This window comes from Doryrhamphus excisus, linkage group LG9 (genome assembly GCF_037039965.1).
Source record: "Doryrhamphus excisus strain RoL-2023G ecotype Guam linkage group LG9, RoL_Dexc_Guam_v1.1, whole genome shotgun sequence".
NCBI classification, from domain to species: Eukaryota; Metazoa; Chordata; class Actinopteri; order Syngnathiformes; family Syngnathidae; genus Doryrhamphus; species Doryrhamphus excisus.
The window spans coordinates 16,169,101-16,183,690 of record NC_136365.1 but is presented as its reverse complement, the minus strand read 5'-3'; the positions used below and the strand labels follow the sequence as shown (position 1 = coordinate 16,183,690).

Genomic DNA, 14,590 nt, shown 5'->3' with positions numbered 1-14,590 from the left:
CCCTTTTATTTGGATTTGTTTGTTTTTTGACGCGACCACATAAACATAACACTGATGGCAAACAGAAGAATTATGATGAATACAAAACCAGAAATGGACCTGGGCTAAAATTGCATGTTCTCCTACTAAGTCAGACGAGTTAGTTTTAATGAAATCACAAATAAGAATCAAATTAAATAATGTTGATAACAATCCAAAGTAAAAAGCTGCACATTTCTATGTGGCACAAACATCTGGAAGAACAAAGTATGGAACCCCAGGCTAATACAATAAGTGACATTCTAAACTGGGCTCATTCACCACGTCACACATGAACGCTGCATGAAATAAACATGAAAGGAAGTATCAACAATACAGATATTAAGTGATGTCAATTATTTTTTAGCCAATATCGTCCAGACCGTACACGACAAAGTGAGCTGTGTTTAATTGTTAAGGCAACCCCAATTTTTATGCATATTATGCTAATTTTCTGCGCTTTGTATTGAGCCGTGGACTCCTATAGAGCAGCTACATAATATAACCCGCACAGAAAACTTTCTAGACCAGGTGTCTCAAACTTGCGCCCCCCATGAGTTTGATATGGATGCTGTATGGGATCATGTACCCAGAAATGACAGCTTAAAGCTGTGTGCACACCGGATACAATTGACAATTTTGCAAGTTACGATGCTGCTCCCAGATGTAAGGATGCTAACTTGCTAATTGGGTAAAATGGTTACGTTTGATTAATGTTGTTGTCAAAGTACAAATTTCTCCACTGAGGGACGAATAAAGGCATATCTTAAAGGTTAAATAACTGTTAATACTGTTAATTTGAATCTGAAAAAAATAATTTCTCTACCCACCAACTGTGGTTTCTTAAGTTTTTTTATTTGCTTTTATTATTATTATTTTATTCATTATTGTTAACTATTATTTTATTTATTTATTATTATTTTATTTATTTATTACTGATTGATTTTTTCCTTTATTTTGATTTATTTCTTTTTTCATCTTATTTTGTGTAGTAAATAAAAATTAAGATATTTCAGAACAGTGGAATGTTTTATCAGAGCTTTTCTTGTGGAAAACCGGAACCAAAGCACTGAAAAAGTGTAGAATTTTTTATGTTTTTAATAATTTTATGTTTTTAATAAATGCGTTTTTTTTTTTGTTTTTTTTTAATCTGATGCGGACCCTAGCTCCAGTGGTCCCCAGGTATATTGAGTTTGAGACCCCTGTTCTAGACCTTCCAGATTCTGCACCTCTTTCTAAAGTGTTTCCATGGACTTCCTGCTTCCGACCCAAATGGTCTGTTTAATTTACTTCAACTGTGGCCTTCCTCGAGGTACGCCCACTCCCGCGCGCTCCTGAGGACTTCCTGATTTGTAGATCCGTGTTTACTGAGTGCAGGCAATCTGCAGCTCATATAAAGGAAGTGTGGATTGCATTGACATCAGTAGAACTCCGTGTTCGAAAAAACTTGTAAAACCAAGCGTAGAGATCCATCCCAAACCTCTTTCAGGGTTCACTTCCAATGTGCAAACCTCATTTAACAGGAGAATAGAACATTGTAAAAACATTTATAGGTCAGAAAGTTCACATGACACATGTTAATCTTGTTATTTCCACCATGAAAAATAACATCATTTAATTTTTGTCTCTTGCTCTGGGTATGGAATGTCCACACATTGTTATATGTCCATATTTTCTGTTGGGATTTTTTTCTTCAACTACTCGGTGGTGCTGCATGATTTCCTAGCCCTGTTTTGAATATTTGCTGAGCTCAGCAGTGCTACAAACTAGAAATGTCAACATTACCCCTTGCTGTTTTAAGAGAAACGACTCTTTTTCTCATTAAAAACACGTGTTGTTTAGCGGCTATAAATAGCAGGGCAGCAGTTCTGAAAACTTCTGATAAGAAAGGTCTGATGCCCGTGTGCTACTGCACAGTGCTGGGGCGAAGACTCCACTTTTGGCACAGGCTGAGCTGCTCTGGCGTCTGCTAACATTCCGTAGGCCTCGACCTGGGAAGTGCAGCAAATCACTAAGCCATGTTGTCCCACTTTGTGTAAACCTCTCAAAAGTTTCCCCAACCGTACTTTTACCTTCCCATGATTCTTTGCTGTTTGTAGACAATTCCTCCTCCTGGTTTCAACTTCCATTAACCCCCTACTATCTTCCTCTCCCCTCCCAGTGTAATCCTTGGCAGTGGAAAGTGACCCCCTCCCCGTGTTCATCCAAGTCCAACAGCCCATGACATCATGTCTGGTTGCCAGAGCAACCAGACAGCCAGGACATGACTGTGGAGTGCAGTGAGCTTCAACTAACTCCCTCGCTGCTTTTTCTCTTGCTAGTGCTCCGTCCCTCTCTCTTTTGGACAGCCTTCTCTCCTCTGAATATTCCCTCAGCTGCACTACTCTTGTCTCGCCACCAGAGAGCTCCTCAGACCACTTTTTCTCTCCGCAGCAGTTCGACCATTGCAACTGTGTGCAGGATTCCCTTGTTAAGTCTCTCTCACGCTCTTGATTGGCCTCGGAGGCCAACACTCAGGTTACTGTGAAATATGCTTTAAATTCACCAGTGCAGAATATTTGATAAGCGATTTCAAGCGGTAATAAGCGCTCTAGAACAGATGCAAGCTGTTGTCAGTGGGGGTAGAAACGAGGAGCGAGACTTTTGGCACGGCGTTACATGTTCATGCGTGTGTTCCATGCATGCTCAGACACATTTGGACGACGTTTGAATGTCCCCTCTGTGCCAGGGCTACATCTGTGTACGAGAGGTGCAGGTGGGGGAGCCTGAAAATACAGGAGGGAGCAGCAGGAGGGGAAAGTGAGGGAGGGCGTGCTGTGGCAGCAGAGCGGAGCTTGCGGGGTTGCTGATTGCTTCCATGTGTGTGGAGGGAGCATAGCGGAGCCCAGTTGGCTGCAGGCAGGTGTGGTTAGCCCCTAATGAGAAAAGTTGTGTTGGTGATGGAGGAGGCCCAAGACACTGCAGCCCAGCGGCAGAGCGCAGCCAAGGCGAAAACCACAATGTAGTACACTGGTGGCCTCACACGCTGCACTAATACACACTGTGGGGCCTTGTGGAGATAAATCAACACTCCTGAAGCTCAAACTAACTGGCGCTGTTTACATTCACTGTGGGGAAACTACTGTGGAACAGAAACTGTAAACCAGTACTGAAACTTAAGGCCTTCATACATGCACAACATGAATCAATGTAGGTGGGCGATGACCAATTCCTAGCTCATTAGAATATCCCCCAGCGGGTATTTCACGGCAATGGCTTGGATGTGGAAAAGCTATGATGTCAATGCAAAACAAGCACCGTGTCTGAACTCGTAAGATCGTTTTGGGCGACAAAAGTGTTGTGAACACATGGCACCAAAAGTAGAAACCGAAGAAAGGTCGACCGACAAGAACTTTGACAACTTTGAACTAGATCACACAGATTTCAGCCTAATTAAAAACAGCCAAGCATGCAGGCAGCCATCTTCAAGGTGACTTGCAGTGTGATTCACTTGAAAGCTCACGGTTGTGCACAACATTAGCTGTGTCCCAATTCAGGCCAGCAAAAATAAGTAGCGGTGCATCGTCCCAAAAAAATGGGGGAAAAAAGGTTGCGTTGAAGTAGGCTGCTCCAGTTCCTAAACTGTGAGTCGAGTTTGATGTCACTTAAAGAACACATTACAGAGATATCATAAAAAAATCTTACTTTTATCCCTGTGGTTGTCAAGGAATAACAGACTGGGAAGGGGGGGTCTCAATAATGAGTCCACTATACTGCTTATGCTGTTATCATGATCCATTTCTGAGGAGCAGATGCTTTTGTAACCGAATTTTATTTATTTGTATGTATTTGTCGCTTTAATGCGAAAAAATTATTTTATTTGCATTTATTTTTGTTGTGTAAACTTTGACACTGTGTGATGTCACTTCCTGCCTTTCTGGCGCGCTCCTCTTCAGTCGCATTTTTGGACCGCTGAGGACGAGGTATGCTAGTCGGTGGCAGCGATTGTTAATTACATATAAAATATGAATATGTTACACGTTTCACGAAGAAATTGCAGCCTCCCACCTCATCTATTTACCAAAAGAACACAGAGTTCAATTTCAGCCAGTGCCAGTCCAGACCGGCTACACTTTCTCATGTTCGAGAATACCTTCTTCATCAGTTATGATGGTCGCCGCGTTTCAAAAGCTTGGACAGGGCATGTCGATTTCTTATGACTTTCACTTTTATGCGCTGCCGCTGCCTTTGGGAGTCATAATGGAGATAAACTTAGTTAAATAGCTAACAACGACTTTGTGTTACTCTGCCAGTCCGCCAATATACCGTATTATCCGGACTATAAGTCCGCACTTTTTTTCATAGGTTGGCTGTTCCTGCGACTTATACGCCAGAGCGACTTATAAATGAAAAAATATATATATAATTTCACAGACAGCCACAAGAGGGCACTATAGACTTTTTCACTGATATCTCCTATTCCGTAACAATTCAATATTTAAACTGTAGACGTTAGTTTCCAAAGAGAATTGAGAATGACAGAACATAAATGTTACTGTAATTAAAACTGTTTGTTATGTTACATAACACTGGACATCTTTTCTGTTTATGTTTATTTTTTGTGTAGCTGAATAACCATTATGTTAGCATATCTTACACCTATTCAGCCTGTTCTCTATTCTTTTATTGTTAGAACTTGCCTTCAAAGATGACGTAATGTCTGTTTTGGTCAAGTAGTTTGGAAAATAAACTACCCCAAAAAAATGCGACTTATACTCCAGTGCGACTTATGTATGTTTTTTTTCGACCTAATTATGCATTTTTGGCCTTGTGCGACTTATAGTCCAGAAAATACAATATTATCTGCTTATGTATTACTTTGTAAAAAAAAAATAGTCCCTGAATTGTGGCACAGCTAATGATCTGATATCAAATAAATACATATTAATGTAAATATTGTCCCCTTAAATAAACCTTCCTGTAGACATTGAAGTACCATCGACTCAGTGTCACGGTGTGCATGCTTGCAGCGAGTGATGAGGTGACACAGAAAACAGAGGCGGAGGCGATAAAGAGATGGGCGGGTGGGTTGTTAGTTCGATGAAGGGAGGCTGGCAGGGTACCTGAGTCTGCTGGGGGATATTCAGAAAGTTGTCCCGTGTTCCGATGCCGACAAACCGGTTGGGAGCTGTGGAGCCTGGCGTGGAGTATGCTACAAACAGAGAGAAACAAGTGTGTACATGCTTTTATACACATGCATACACACCAAGCTCATACTAGAGTTTGATGCTCTCATCATCATGAGTTATATATATTTATATTTTTCAGTGCAGGGCAATAGATCACTGTCAAAGAAGCTATTGGGAAAAGACAGTAAAGGGCCGGTGATACTGATGCTCTCTTAGTCATATGGCTGATTTGTTCGTGTTGCGGGCGACTTAATTGTTATTTCCCTTCACTTAGCCATGTAATCTGCGGTTCCACAGGGGATGTACAGTCTGTAATGAATGGTGCTAACATGAGGAAGCTATTTCAAATAAGTCACTGATGATCCTCAGCAGCCCCTGGCCCGTAATCATACAAAACCACTGAGGACCCACTGTCGACATAATCATAGGTTGACCAGTAGAGGAAGCGGATTCTTCACCGGTGGCAATGATGTTCTGTTTACTTTTAGGAGCATGTGACACCAGGCGGGGGTGTCACAGGATCAAATTTAGGGCAGTTGTGTTCACTGGACTCCAGCGTGGAACTTGTCCCTGACTTGACTGAGGTTGTGATGGGTGGGCGGGTGGGTGGGTGCAGGGTGTGAGGATAACAATGACAGGGATTTAAGAATGTTTGCGTGTGTTCACAACTGCAATTACAATATCATTAATAACTGGAGATGAAGGGAAAAATAAAAAGTGATAACAGCCACTGGAATGAGAAGAAAGGGGGACATGATATTTATTTATATATTCATATAAATAAATAGTAAAATGAAGTGACACGTGGAAAGGGGTGTGTGTGTGTGTGTGTGTGTGTGTGTGGGGAGAGAGAGGACGACAGGACAGGAGGAGAGAAAGTCAAAACAAAAAGGAGGAGAAGGTGCCCCCAGTTGCTCCATCCAGCGCCCCCTCTTGGTGTGCCTCTCCCATGGCCCGACTCTTCCACTGCACCTGTGTGGGTGCAACCAACCGACACCTCAACGCGCCCTGTTAAACACTCCTCTCCCCTGCTCCCCCAGTGACTATTAATTCTTGACAAATTCTGAATTTTTTCATGTTGCTTTGTCTTAATTATTGTGAGATTTGTGTGCAAGTGACAAGGGAATTGGGTGTGAGAAATAATTGGGGCATGTAAGTTTTTCTTTTTATGTTTTTTTTTTTTTTTTTTGGAGTCCACGCCAACCGCCCTAATTTTGTTCCCCTGAAAAGAAAAAAAGAGGAAAAAAGGAAACAAAGAACTGAGAATATATCAAATCAAGAAAAAAGAAAGCAAAAAAAACAAACAAAAGAAATGAGAGAAATGGGCGGTATTGCCTCTGTTAGGCAGACATGCAGGGCCTGCGTTGATCAAAGGCTACAGAAGCACGTGCACAGGGGCCCAGCTCTGCTTGCCCTTCTAACCACCCCCCACCCCCTCAACAAACCCAACAAGAAGAGGGGGGAAGACCACACTGCCTCTTGCGGTGCTAGCATGAAGCCCGACACTAGAGAGCAAGAGAAGCTAGAAAAAAGGATAGGAATGGACGCAAAGACATGTGCAGAGAAAAAGAAAACTGAAGCTCAGAGTGAGAGAAAGGGATACAGAAGTGATGGAGAGAGGATCTCTGCTACGGCAAAGGCGTGGCATCTGCCCTAACAGCTTTGGACCTTCTACTATAGTCCAGTACAGTCCAACAAGTGGTGTAGCTCCAGGGGCTGCTGATGGGGATTGCAGATGGGTAGCTTTTGGCCGCATTAGGAAAAACGACAGGAGTAGCCATTAGGGGTGTGTATTGGCAAGAATCGATACGATACGTATCACGATACTCAGTTCACGATACGATATATCACGATACTGTTAACAAGGCGATATTTTTTTTGTTTTTCTTGTAGTTAAAGATTATTTCCTGGAAAAACTGAATTACACCAGCAATATGCACTGACTAAACACATTTGTATTCGATTAGAACAGTATGTTTACAAACTTTCCTCTGTAAAAAGTGTAGCATTTGGATAAATAAAGCTTTAAGGTCCAGCTTTAAATTTACAAAAAAAACATAAAAAACAAATAAATTAAATTATGTCTCAAGATCCTGCTCAAATGTTCACATTCTATTAACTGTGAAAAAATGCAGAGTATACAGTCCCTGACTTATCCACCATCAGAACAGTATTTTTGTGGAACAAAGTAACTAACATCAGTAAAAAAGTCCTTTTAGGATGCTTTATTTTAACCATTATTTAACACAATAGTGATATCAATTTGGAAAAACAAAATACCTGCAATATGACAATGTATTTTGTAGTATACAAAAGGACCTTCGCATTGCTTGCTAGCGGCAGGTCCTCATGGTGTCTCGCTAAGTGGACTCGCAGATTTGTTGTGTTTCCCGAATACTTTATTCAGGCACGACAATTTGTCAATTTTTGCAAACCCTACTTTGTGTAGAAATCCAAAATGTGTCCACACTTCAGCCTTGTACGCCGCAGGGGCCGCTGTTATGTGCTCGCATTCGGCCATGTTGAACTGTGTTTATGTGTAAGGACGTTTCACTTGTGAATCTCGTTCAACGTTCTTGCCTAATTGATTACGTAAGTGCTGCCACCTAACGATCGGAGGTTTAAATTAAAATCAGTGTCTGCACTTGAATAAATACCATATACAGTCTATGATAAATGCCAAAAAATATTGATATCGTACTTTTTAATATCGATACAGTATCATGGAACGAAGTATCGCGATATATCGCCGAAACAATATTTTCTTACACCCCTAGTAGCCATCATAATTGTCTCGGCACATAAAACCTGCGACTCCTATGTGCATAATGAAGCTAACACACCCAGTCAGGTAAAATAACGTGAATTAAGCTGCCCTTTGGGAGAATTTATTTTGGACTGGCTTCTATGATAATTCTGTGGGGAGGCTGGGGCATTAATAGGGGTTTGTGGAGGGGGAGTGGGAGTGACTTACACGGAGATGCGGGTGAGCTGAGTCCACCGTCGGTGGGCGTGCTGATGGTTTTAGAGTCGGGCATGGGGAGGGGCACAGGGCGTGCCACTGGGGGTGGCGGGGGCAACAGGAAGGAGCCCGGCATTTTGCTCTGGCCGCCTCCATTAGGCTGCAGACGGACCATATAGACAGGGTGAGCGGGACACACACACCCCCCGAGATCACAGACGGAAAAGAGTGACATCCAACACTTACCCAGTTACCCATAGAGGGCGACAACATGCACACAAGAAGGACCGTGTACACTACCAACACACACACACACACACACACACAAACCTAACAGTGATCAGACTGGTCAAAAAGAATGAAATACATAAGAATAAATGGTGCTAAATGTACTGTGTTGTCTGCTTAGGAGATTATTGTACAATGTTCCCATTTCATCAGTGAGTCATGTAAAATATGCGCACATTACAGTGTGGGAGTGTCTAATGCATAACGAGTAATGAATATTCATTTGAAGGTGCCATGTATTGGGCCTACGACATCAAGCAAAGACTCAAACATGAAGGCCAAGTTTACAGTAATGGTGTACAGAATCAAACACCATCCTTCTAAGCAAACTAAAAGCATCCTGCAAAGGCTAGAGCACGCTGAACCAGGTCATGTGAGGACACTGAAAATAAAACATAGGTGCTTTGGGACTTAATCTTGATCCTCCACCCTGTATTGTGCATAAAATACGATGTTCCCTGCAAGTGATTTAGTCTCATTGTTCACAGCAGAGCCGCATCACATAGAGCGACAGCTGGAATGCGACTGTAATTTTCAGTGTTTCCATGGCCGTTTATGGAGCTCTGCTAAACAAAGTTAAATCTGACCCACTGCGGTTTTGCTGCTAACTCAGCCTGAGCCCCCCCCCCCCTGCATGAGCTACATTTATTGCATCCTCCCATGACACTGTTGGGTCAAAGTGGCTTTGACCACAACACCAGGTTTGGCATCCGGCTTGAAATGAAGAAAAAAAACACCTTTGTCCTGCTTTTATCCCCCTCTTGCAATACAACCAGTATGTATTTTTCTTAAACATAAGTTGATTTCTTTGTGTTTTTCTTGAAGGTTTCACAAAGTTGTCATAGCAAAGCCCCTAAAACATCTGCAAAAACAACCCAAAAACGCTGTAACATGCATGGCAGGTCATAGTTGGCAATGTCATGTTGTAAAGAAACATGGGGCCTGCTAATGTCAACAACCCTTGGACTGGTTAACTGATATCGACAGAAGCGGTTGTCGACATCATCAAAACAGACCCTAACTCAGGGGTCAGCAACCCACGGCTCTGTGACTCCCTTCGCAATGCTTAAGTATTTAACACCCAAACTTGTTGGGGCCAGAGTAAACATGTTTGTCAACAAATGTAAACAGAATTTACATTTAATTTACACAGATATTTATGGACATTTATATTCTATATTAGCAAGATCAAGAGTACTCCGCTTTTTCTCCTCTGAAATTCCTTCTAAATCTGGTAGTCAATCAAAATCATGGGAGACTCACAATTCGCTTGCGGCTTCAGTCTATTTTCCTTTAGCGAGCAGGGGGGGGGGGGGGGGTGTAAAATGGCTCTTTTGATAGGAAAGGTTGCCGACCTCTGAATGACCACAAAAGGAGTTTTAAACCTATGGAAGTTGTTGCCAGAAGTCATCTTAAGAGTGGCACCGGACATTGAAACGACTCACTCGCGCTCTCAACTCTCATTCTGCAGACCCTGGTTGGAGTCCCTGGCGTGTGCAGGGGTGGCCCAGATGGGTTTACATTGGTGCCGTGACCCGGGTGAGAGTGAGGTTCACAGAGGGGGGGTGAGTATAACAAATGCTAGCTTTTCCAGCTTGGTAAACCTCAGTCCCTGATACTTTAAGAGTCAATTTTCCTCCGCTTATCCGGGTCCAGGCCACCTCCTCCAGCTCCACCGGGAGGACACCAAGGCGTTCCCAGGCCAGCTGTGAGACATAATCCCTCCAGCGTGTCCTGGGTCTGCCCCGGGGCCTTTTCCCGGCCGGGCATGCCTGGAACACCTCACCAGGGAGGCGTCCGGGAGGCCCCCTCAACTGACTCCTCTCGATGTGAAGGAGAAGCGCTTTAAGAGTCACGCTGGATATTCAGTTGACAGTTTCTGGCTTTTAGCTTGATGGCTCGCACTCTCAACAGTCATTCTGGGGACCTGGCTTAGACAGATTTTTCATAGAAATGACCCCTTTGGGTCTCGACAAAAGTTCTCGACCATGTAATGTATCTGTCAATGCCGACTTAAACTTAAACAGTCTATAGGGGTTTGATAAGTTGGTCCACATAGACGGGTTGTCCGTTCAAGCGGGACAGACCTAAGCGTGTTCCACTGTATGACTGATTTGCATTATTGTGATGACCAAAATGTTTCTCCTGGCGTTTGACATTATATTGATCCAACCCATAATACTATTTAGCTTGACCGAATGACAACTGCAATGCAGTATCTAACCCCCTTTGCAGTACTTCTTTTCCTTCTTGCTTATTATGTAACCTTCTCACACACTGCCTCCTTCACTTACCTGTGCGCTCGGCTGTCCTGTGCTGTCGGTGCACACAAACTGCACAAACTCCTTAAGCGGGTCCTGGTGGTGGTGGTAGCGTATGGTAGGGTGGGTGAAATAAGGGCTGGACTGCTGGATGATTGAGGAGGAGGGGAAGTGCAGGGCTGAGGCTGAGGCACGGGGGCTTCCTGCAGAGGGGAAGTGACCAGGAAGTAGGGGAAGAGAATGAGAAGTGTGAGTTTTGCGACAGGACAAGAGATAAAACACACATACATCACATTAGATATAACAATTTAGTACATGCGAGTTACATATATGACATGTACTTAAACTAAGCAGCAGCCATTATGTATAATTGTGCCGCTAAGACCTATAATTGTCTGCTCTGTTCTGTGGTATACCATCCATAGCTGCAGTATTGCGCAACATCTGCCCCCACTCACTTTATAAATCAGGCACTGACAGCTCCGTCTCCATGACTGGCACCTTTTCACACTATTCCACAGACATATCCTATCCTATGTGTGTCTTTGCTGCCATGCACACCACTAAGGTATATCAGCCTTACACACAAACACACACTTTTTATCGATTGTCAGTAAAATGTACCGTAATTTCCGTACTATAGAGCACACCTGATTATAAGCCTCACCCACTACATTTTTTGAGGAAAACCGATTTTGGACATACACAAGCCGCACCTGTATGTAAGCCGCATGTGCCCACATTAAAACATGTAAACATATTTACAAAAAAAGACGGTACACAGAGAGAGTTTTCAAAGTTTTAATAATATAACTTAATAATAATAATATAACTTTCTTCACAAACGGTGCCTGTGACGCGGCAGTGAAACGGTAGCAACATGGTAACAACACGCTAGCAACACAGTATAACAGGTCTGGTAAAACAGGTCTGGTATAAAGAACATACTGGTAAAAATCACGGTAAGCCGTCTTCTTTTCGTCTTTTTTACATTGCTCCAGTTCTTCCCGCTGCCGTTTCCAGCGTCTCACCATCGATTAGTTTATGCCAAGTTTACGTGCAGCAGATCTGTTTCCTTCTTTATCGGACAGCTCGATTGCTTTTAGCTTGAAAGCTGCATCATATGCCTTTCTTTTTGCATTTTCCATGATGAGGGTATGTTCACGCTAATTTAATTTATGCACAAGACAAGAAGTTGCAGTCTTCCTTGACGCATATATTCCACCGGTCTTAATCTTGAAAGTTTGGGAAAAAAAAGTAGCGGCTTATAGTCCGGAATTTACGGTAATGGACTGTGAACTTTGAAGTGCATGCACGGTGCATTACATGGTTTAGTGTCTGAAATGGGCTGCACGGCGGACGAGTGGTTAGCATGCAGGCCTCAAAGCGAGGAGAGTTCAAGAGAGAGTTCAATTCCACCCTCGGCCATCTCTGTGTGGACTTTGCATATTCTCCCCGTGCATGGGTGGGTTTTCTCCGGGTACTCCGGTTTCCTCCCCCATTCCAAAAACTTGCTAAGTTAATTGGCGACTCCAAATTGTCCATAGGTATGAATGTGAGTGTGAATGGTTGTTTGTCTATATGTGCCCCGTGATTGGCTGGCGATCAGTCCAGGGTGTACCCCGAAGACAGCTGGGATAGGCTCCAGCATGTCTGTGACCTTCGCGAGGATAAGCGGTAGAAAATGGATGGATATTGGAGGTGAATTTTCTCTAAAGCTGCGTAGTTATTGGGATTACACTGTTCTCATTTTTAAATGAAACAACTTAAATCATATTCAAATTTAAGTTGTTTTTCTCAACACAGGGTTTATGACTTCTGGGAAAAAAGTAGCGGCTTATAGTCCGGAATTTACGGTAATCAATGGGCAATGTGTGGTTCTCCTCAGGAATTTGAAAGTTGATAGAAATGACCACAAAACACCTTCCGGAGACATTTGTCACACACACACATACGCATGTAGAAAAACATGTTGACATGAAGTGTCAGCTAATGCATCAAACTCACTCAATCAGTGAGTCGCGTTGCTAAAAGATGCCCTTTTCCGCAAAATGCTTTTGGCCCCAAAGTGCAGGAAAAAGCATAACACACAGACACACTTGCTCAGCTCCACTGTCTGTCCTCGCCTACAATTGTACAGCTTTGGCAATTTGGCACACCAAACAAGCGAGGCAAGCTGCTAGGTGAGGGGGAGACTGGCGAACAAGCATCTGCGATTTTGTCTGTCACCACTGTCTCTTGTGTGTGGCGCAACTCACAAAGGGCGTCAGTGTGAGTTGGTCAAACTTTTTTTTGCCTTTAAACTTAAATCGTGGGTCCTTATAATGTACACGCATTGGTTATGTGTGCGTGTAATTGCAGCCACAATGGCGGTCCCTCCAGACAAGCATAATCAGACAACAGTCTGCCTGGCAGCTCTCCATGTCAGTCCACTGCCAACAACGGAACATAAACAATCCAGCACTTACCCCTGAACACTCACACTCTCACACTAAACTTACACAAGAGGAGCGAACAGTTTCATTGCAATTGAGGCGGGCCATGGTAACGAGAAGTATCTTTTCCCCGTATGCACGTCTTCCTCCAGGCACTTTATACAACTAGAGGCCTCTAAGGGACATTCCATTTGGACTGCAGCCATTGTAACATTGACAGTCCTTCGCATACATGTGTGTCTAACTAATAGACAACCTCAAAACACTTCTTCATTATTACAACGGAGCCACTTAGCGAACTGTTCAAACATATGGCTAGTTCCTAGAACTCATGATCAAATTTGGAACGCAATAAAAATGCAATGTTGTTTTTAACAACACAGCGTCATGGTTTGAAGACACGGCCTCTGGTATATTTTCTAAATATACCGTAGGGAGAGCTGAGAGTAAAATTCAATACGCTTCCAGGCGAGGGCATTGAGTGCAAATGACCTTTACGTGGTAGGTGCGGTTTGGCCGTGGACCAAACCATCCCTTTGAGAGTCAAATGGAATGAGAGCGGAGGACGTATTTATGCCTTTGAAAAGTGAGCCTGCCAGCCTACAGGGACTTGTTGGCAAAGTTCAGAATCGAGGGACGTTGGGAATTCTCGGAGTGGAGATTGAGAAACCTTGTCGGATATGCTATTGGACCAAAATGCCCAGAGGACAATTTGCCCTTTGTGCCTAAATCAAAAGACGTCATTGGAAACACACTGAAGGAATCTATGTCGTTCAGTGAAAATCTGCTCTCGTTAAAACTAAAAAACAAGGACAAAAGCGAACATTTGGAAAAGACTACATGTAGAGTACTTTGTAAAAGTCTCACACAGCCACTAAGTTGTGCTGAGTGAAGGATCAGTTACTTTGACATCAATAAATAGAGCTATGAAGCTACAGTTAGCACAGTCTTTCCCAAAGGAATGTCATCTATTTGTGGTCGTGGTGGTGTACTTTGGATGTGTGTACTAGATGACATCATCCTCCAATTTGCATAATTGGCCAATATACATGAACATGCCGTTTTTAGGGAGGCTATATTTGCATTTGAAAATAAGAAAAGTTTTCCGGAAAATTATTATTATTGTTATTATTATTATTATTAATGATTACAATGTGTTTATGAGCAAAGGCCAATGGGTAGTGTTGTGTATAAAACTGATTTAAAACTGTATTATTGACCACTCTGATTCGATAACAAAAAGTCATTCGATGGACTGTGAACTTTGAAGTGCACGCACGGTGCATTACATGGTTTAGTGTCTGAAATGGGCTGCACGGCGGTTGAGTGGTTAGCATGCAGGCCTCAAAGCGGTTTCCTCCCACATTCCAAAAACATGCTAATTTAATTGGCGACTCCAAATTGTCCATAGGTATGAATGTGAGTGTGAATGGTTGTTTGTCTATATGTGCCCTGTGA

The 14,590-nt window shown here is 43.0% G+C and overlaps 1 protein-coding gene and 1 long non-coding RNA gene across 14 annotated transcripts in view; both read right to left on the bottom strand.

The window, feature by feature from the left end:
• The window catches only part of nfixa (nuclear factor I/Xa), a 142,960-nt gene that overhangs the window by 5,263 nt on the left and 123,107 nt on the right, over positions 1-14,590 (bottom strand). For 9 of the 13 annotated variants that reach the window (XM_058065531.2, XM_078793498.1, XM_078793496.1 and 6 more), the window contains 3 exons: positions 10,731-10,900; positions 8,161-8,308; positions 5,121-5,209 (listed from right to left, as the gene is read on the bottom strand). In XM_058065531.2, the coding sequence (XP_057921514.1) occupies positions 5,121-5,209; positions 8,161-8,308; positions 10,731-10,900 (407 nt within the window). The remainder of the gene's footprint in view (positions 1-5,120; positions 5,210-8,160; positions 8,309-10,730; positions 10,901-14,590) is intronic. The other 4 variants (XM_078793500.1, XM_078793503.1, XM_078793502.1 and 1 more) reach the window with 2 other exon arrangements.
• On the bottom strand, positions 1,103-5,113 carry LOC144899822 (uncharacterized). Its single transcript, XR_013628131.1, has 2 exons — positions 2,091-5,113; positions 1,103-2,009 (listed from the first exon to the last, which is right to left on the bottom strand). It is a non-coding gene; the product is annotated as an uncharacterized LOC144899822 (long non-coding RNA).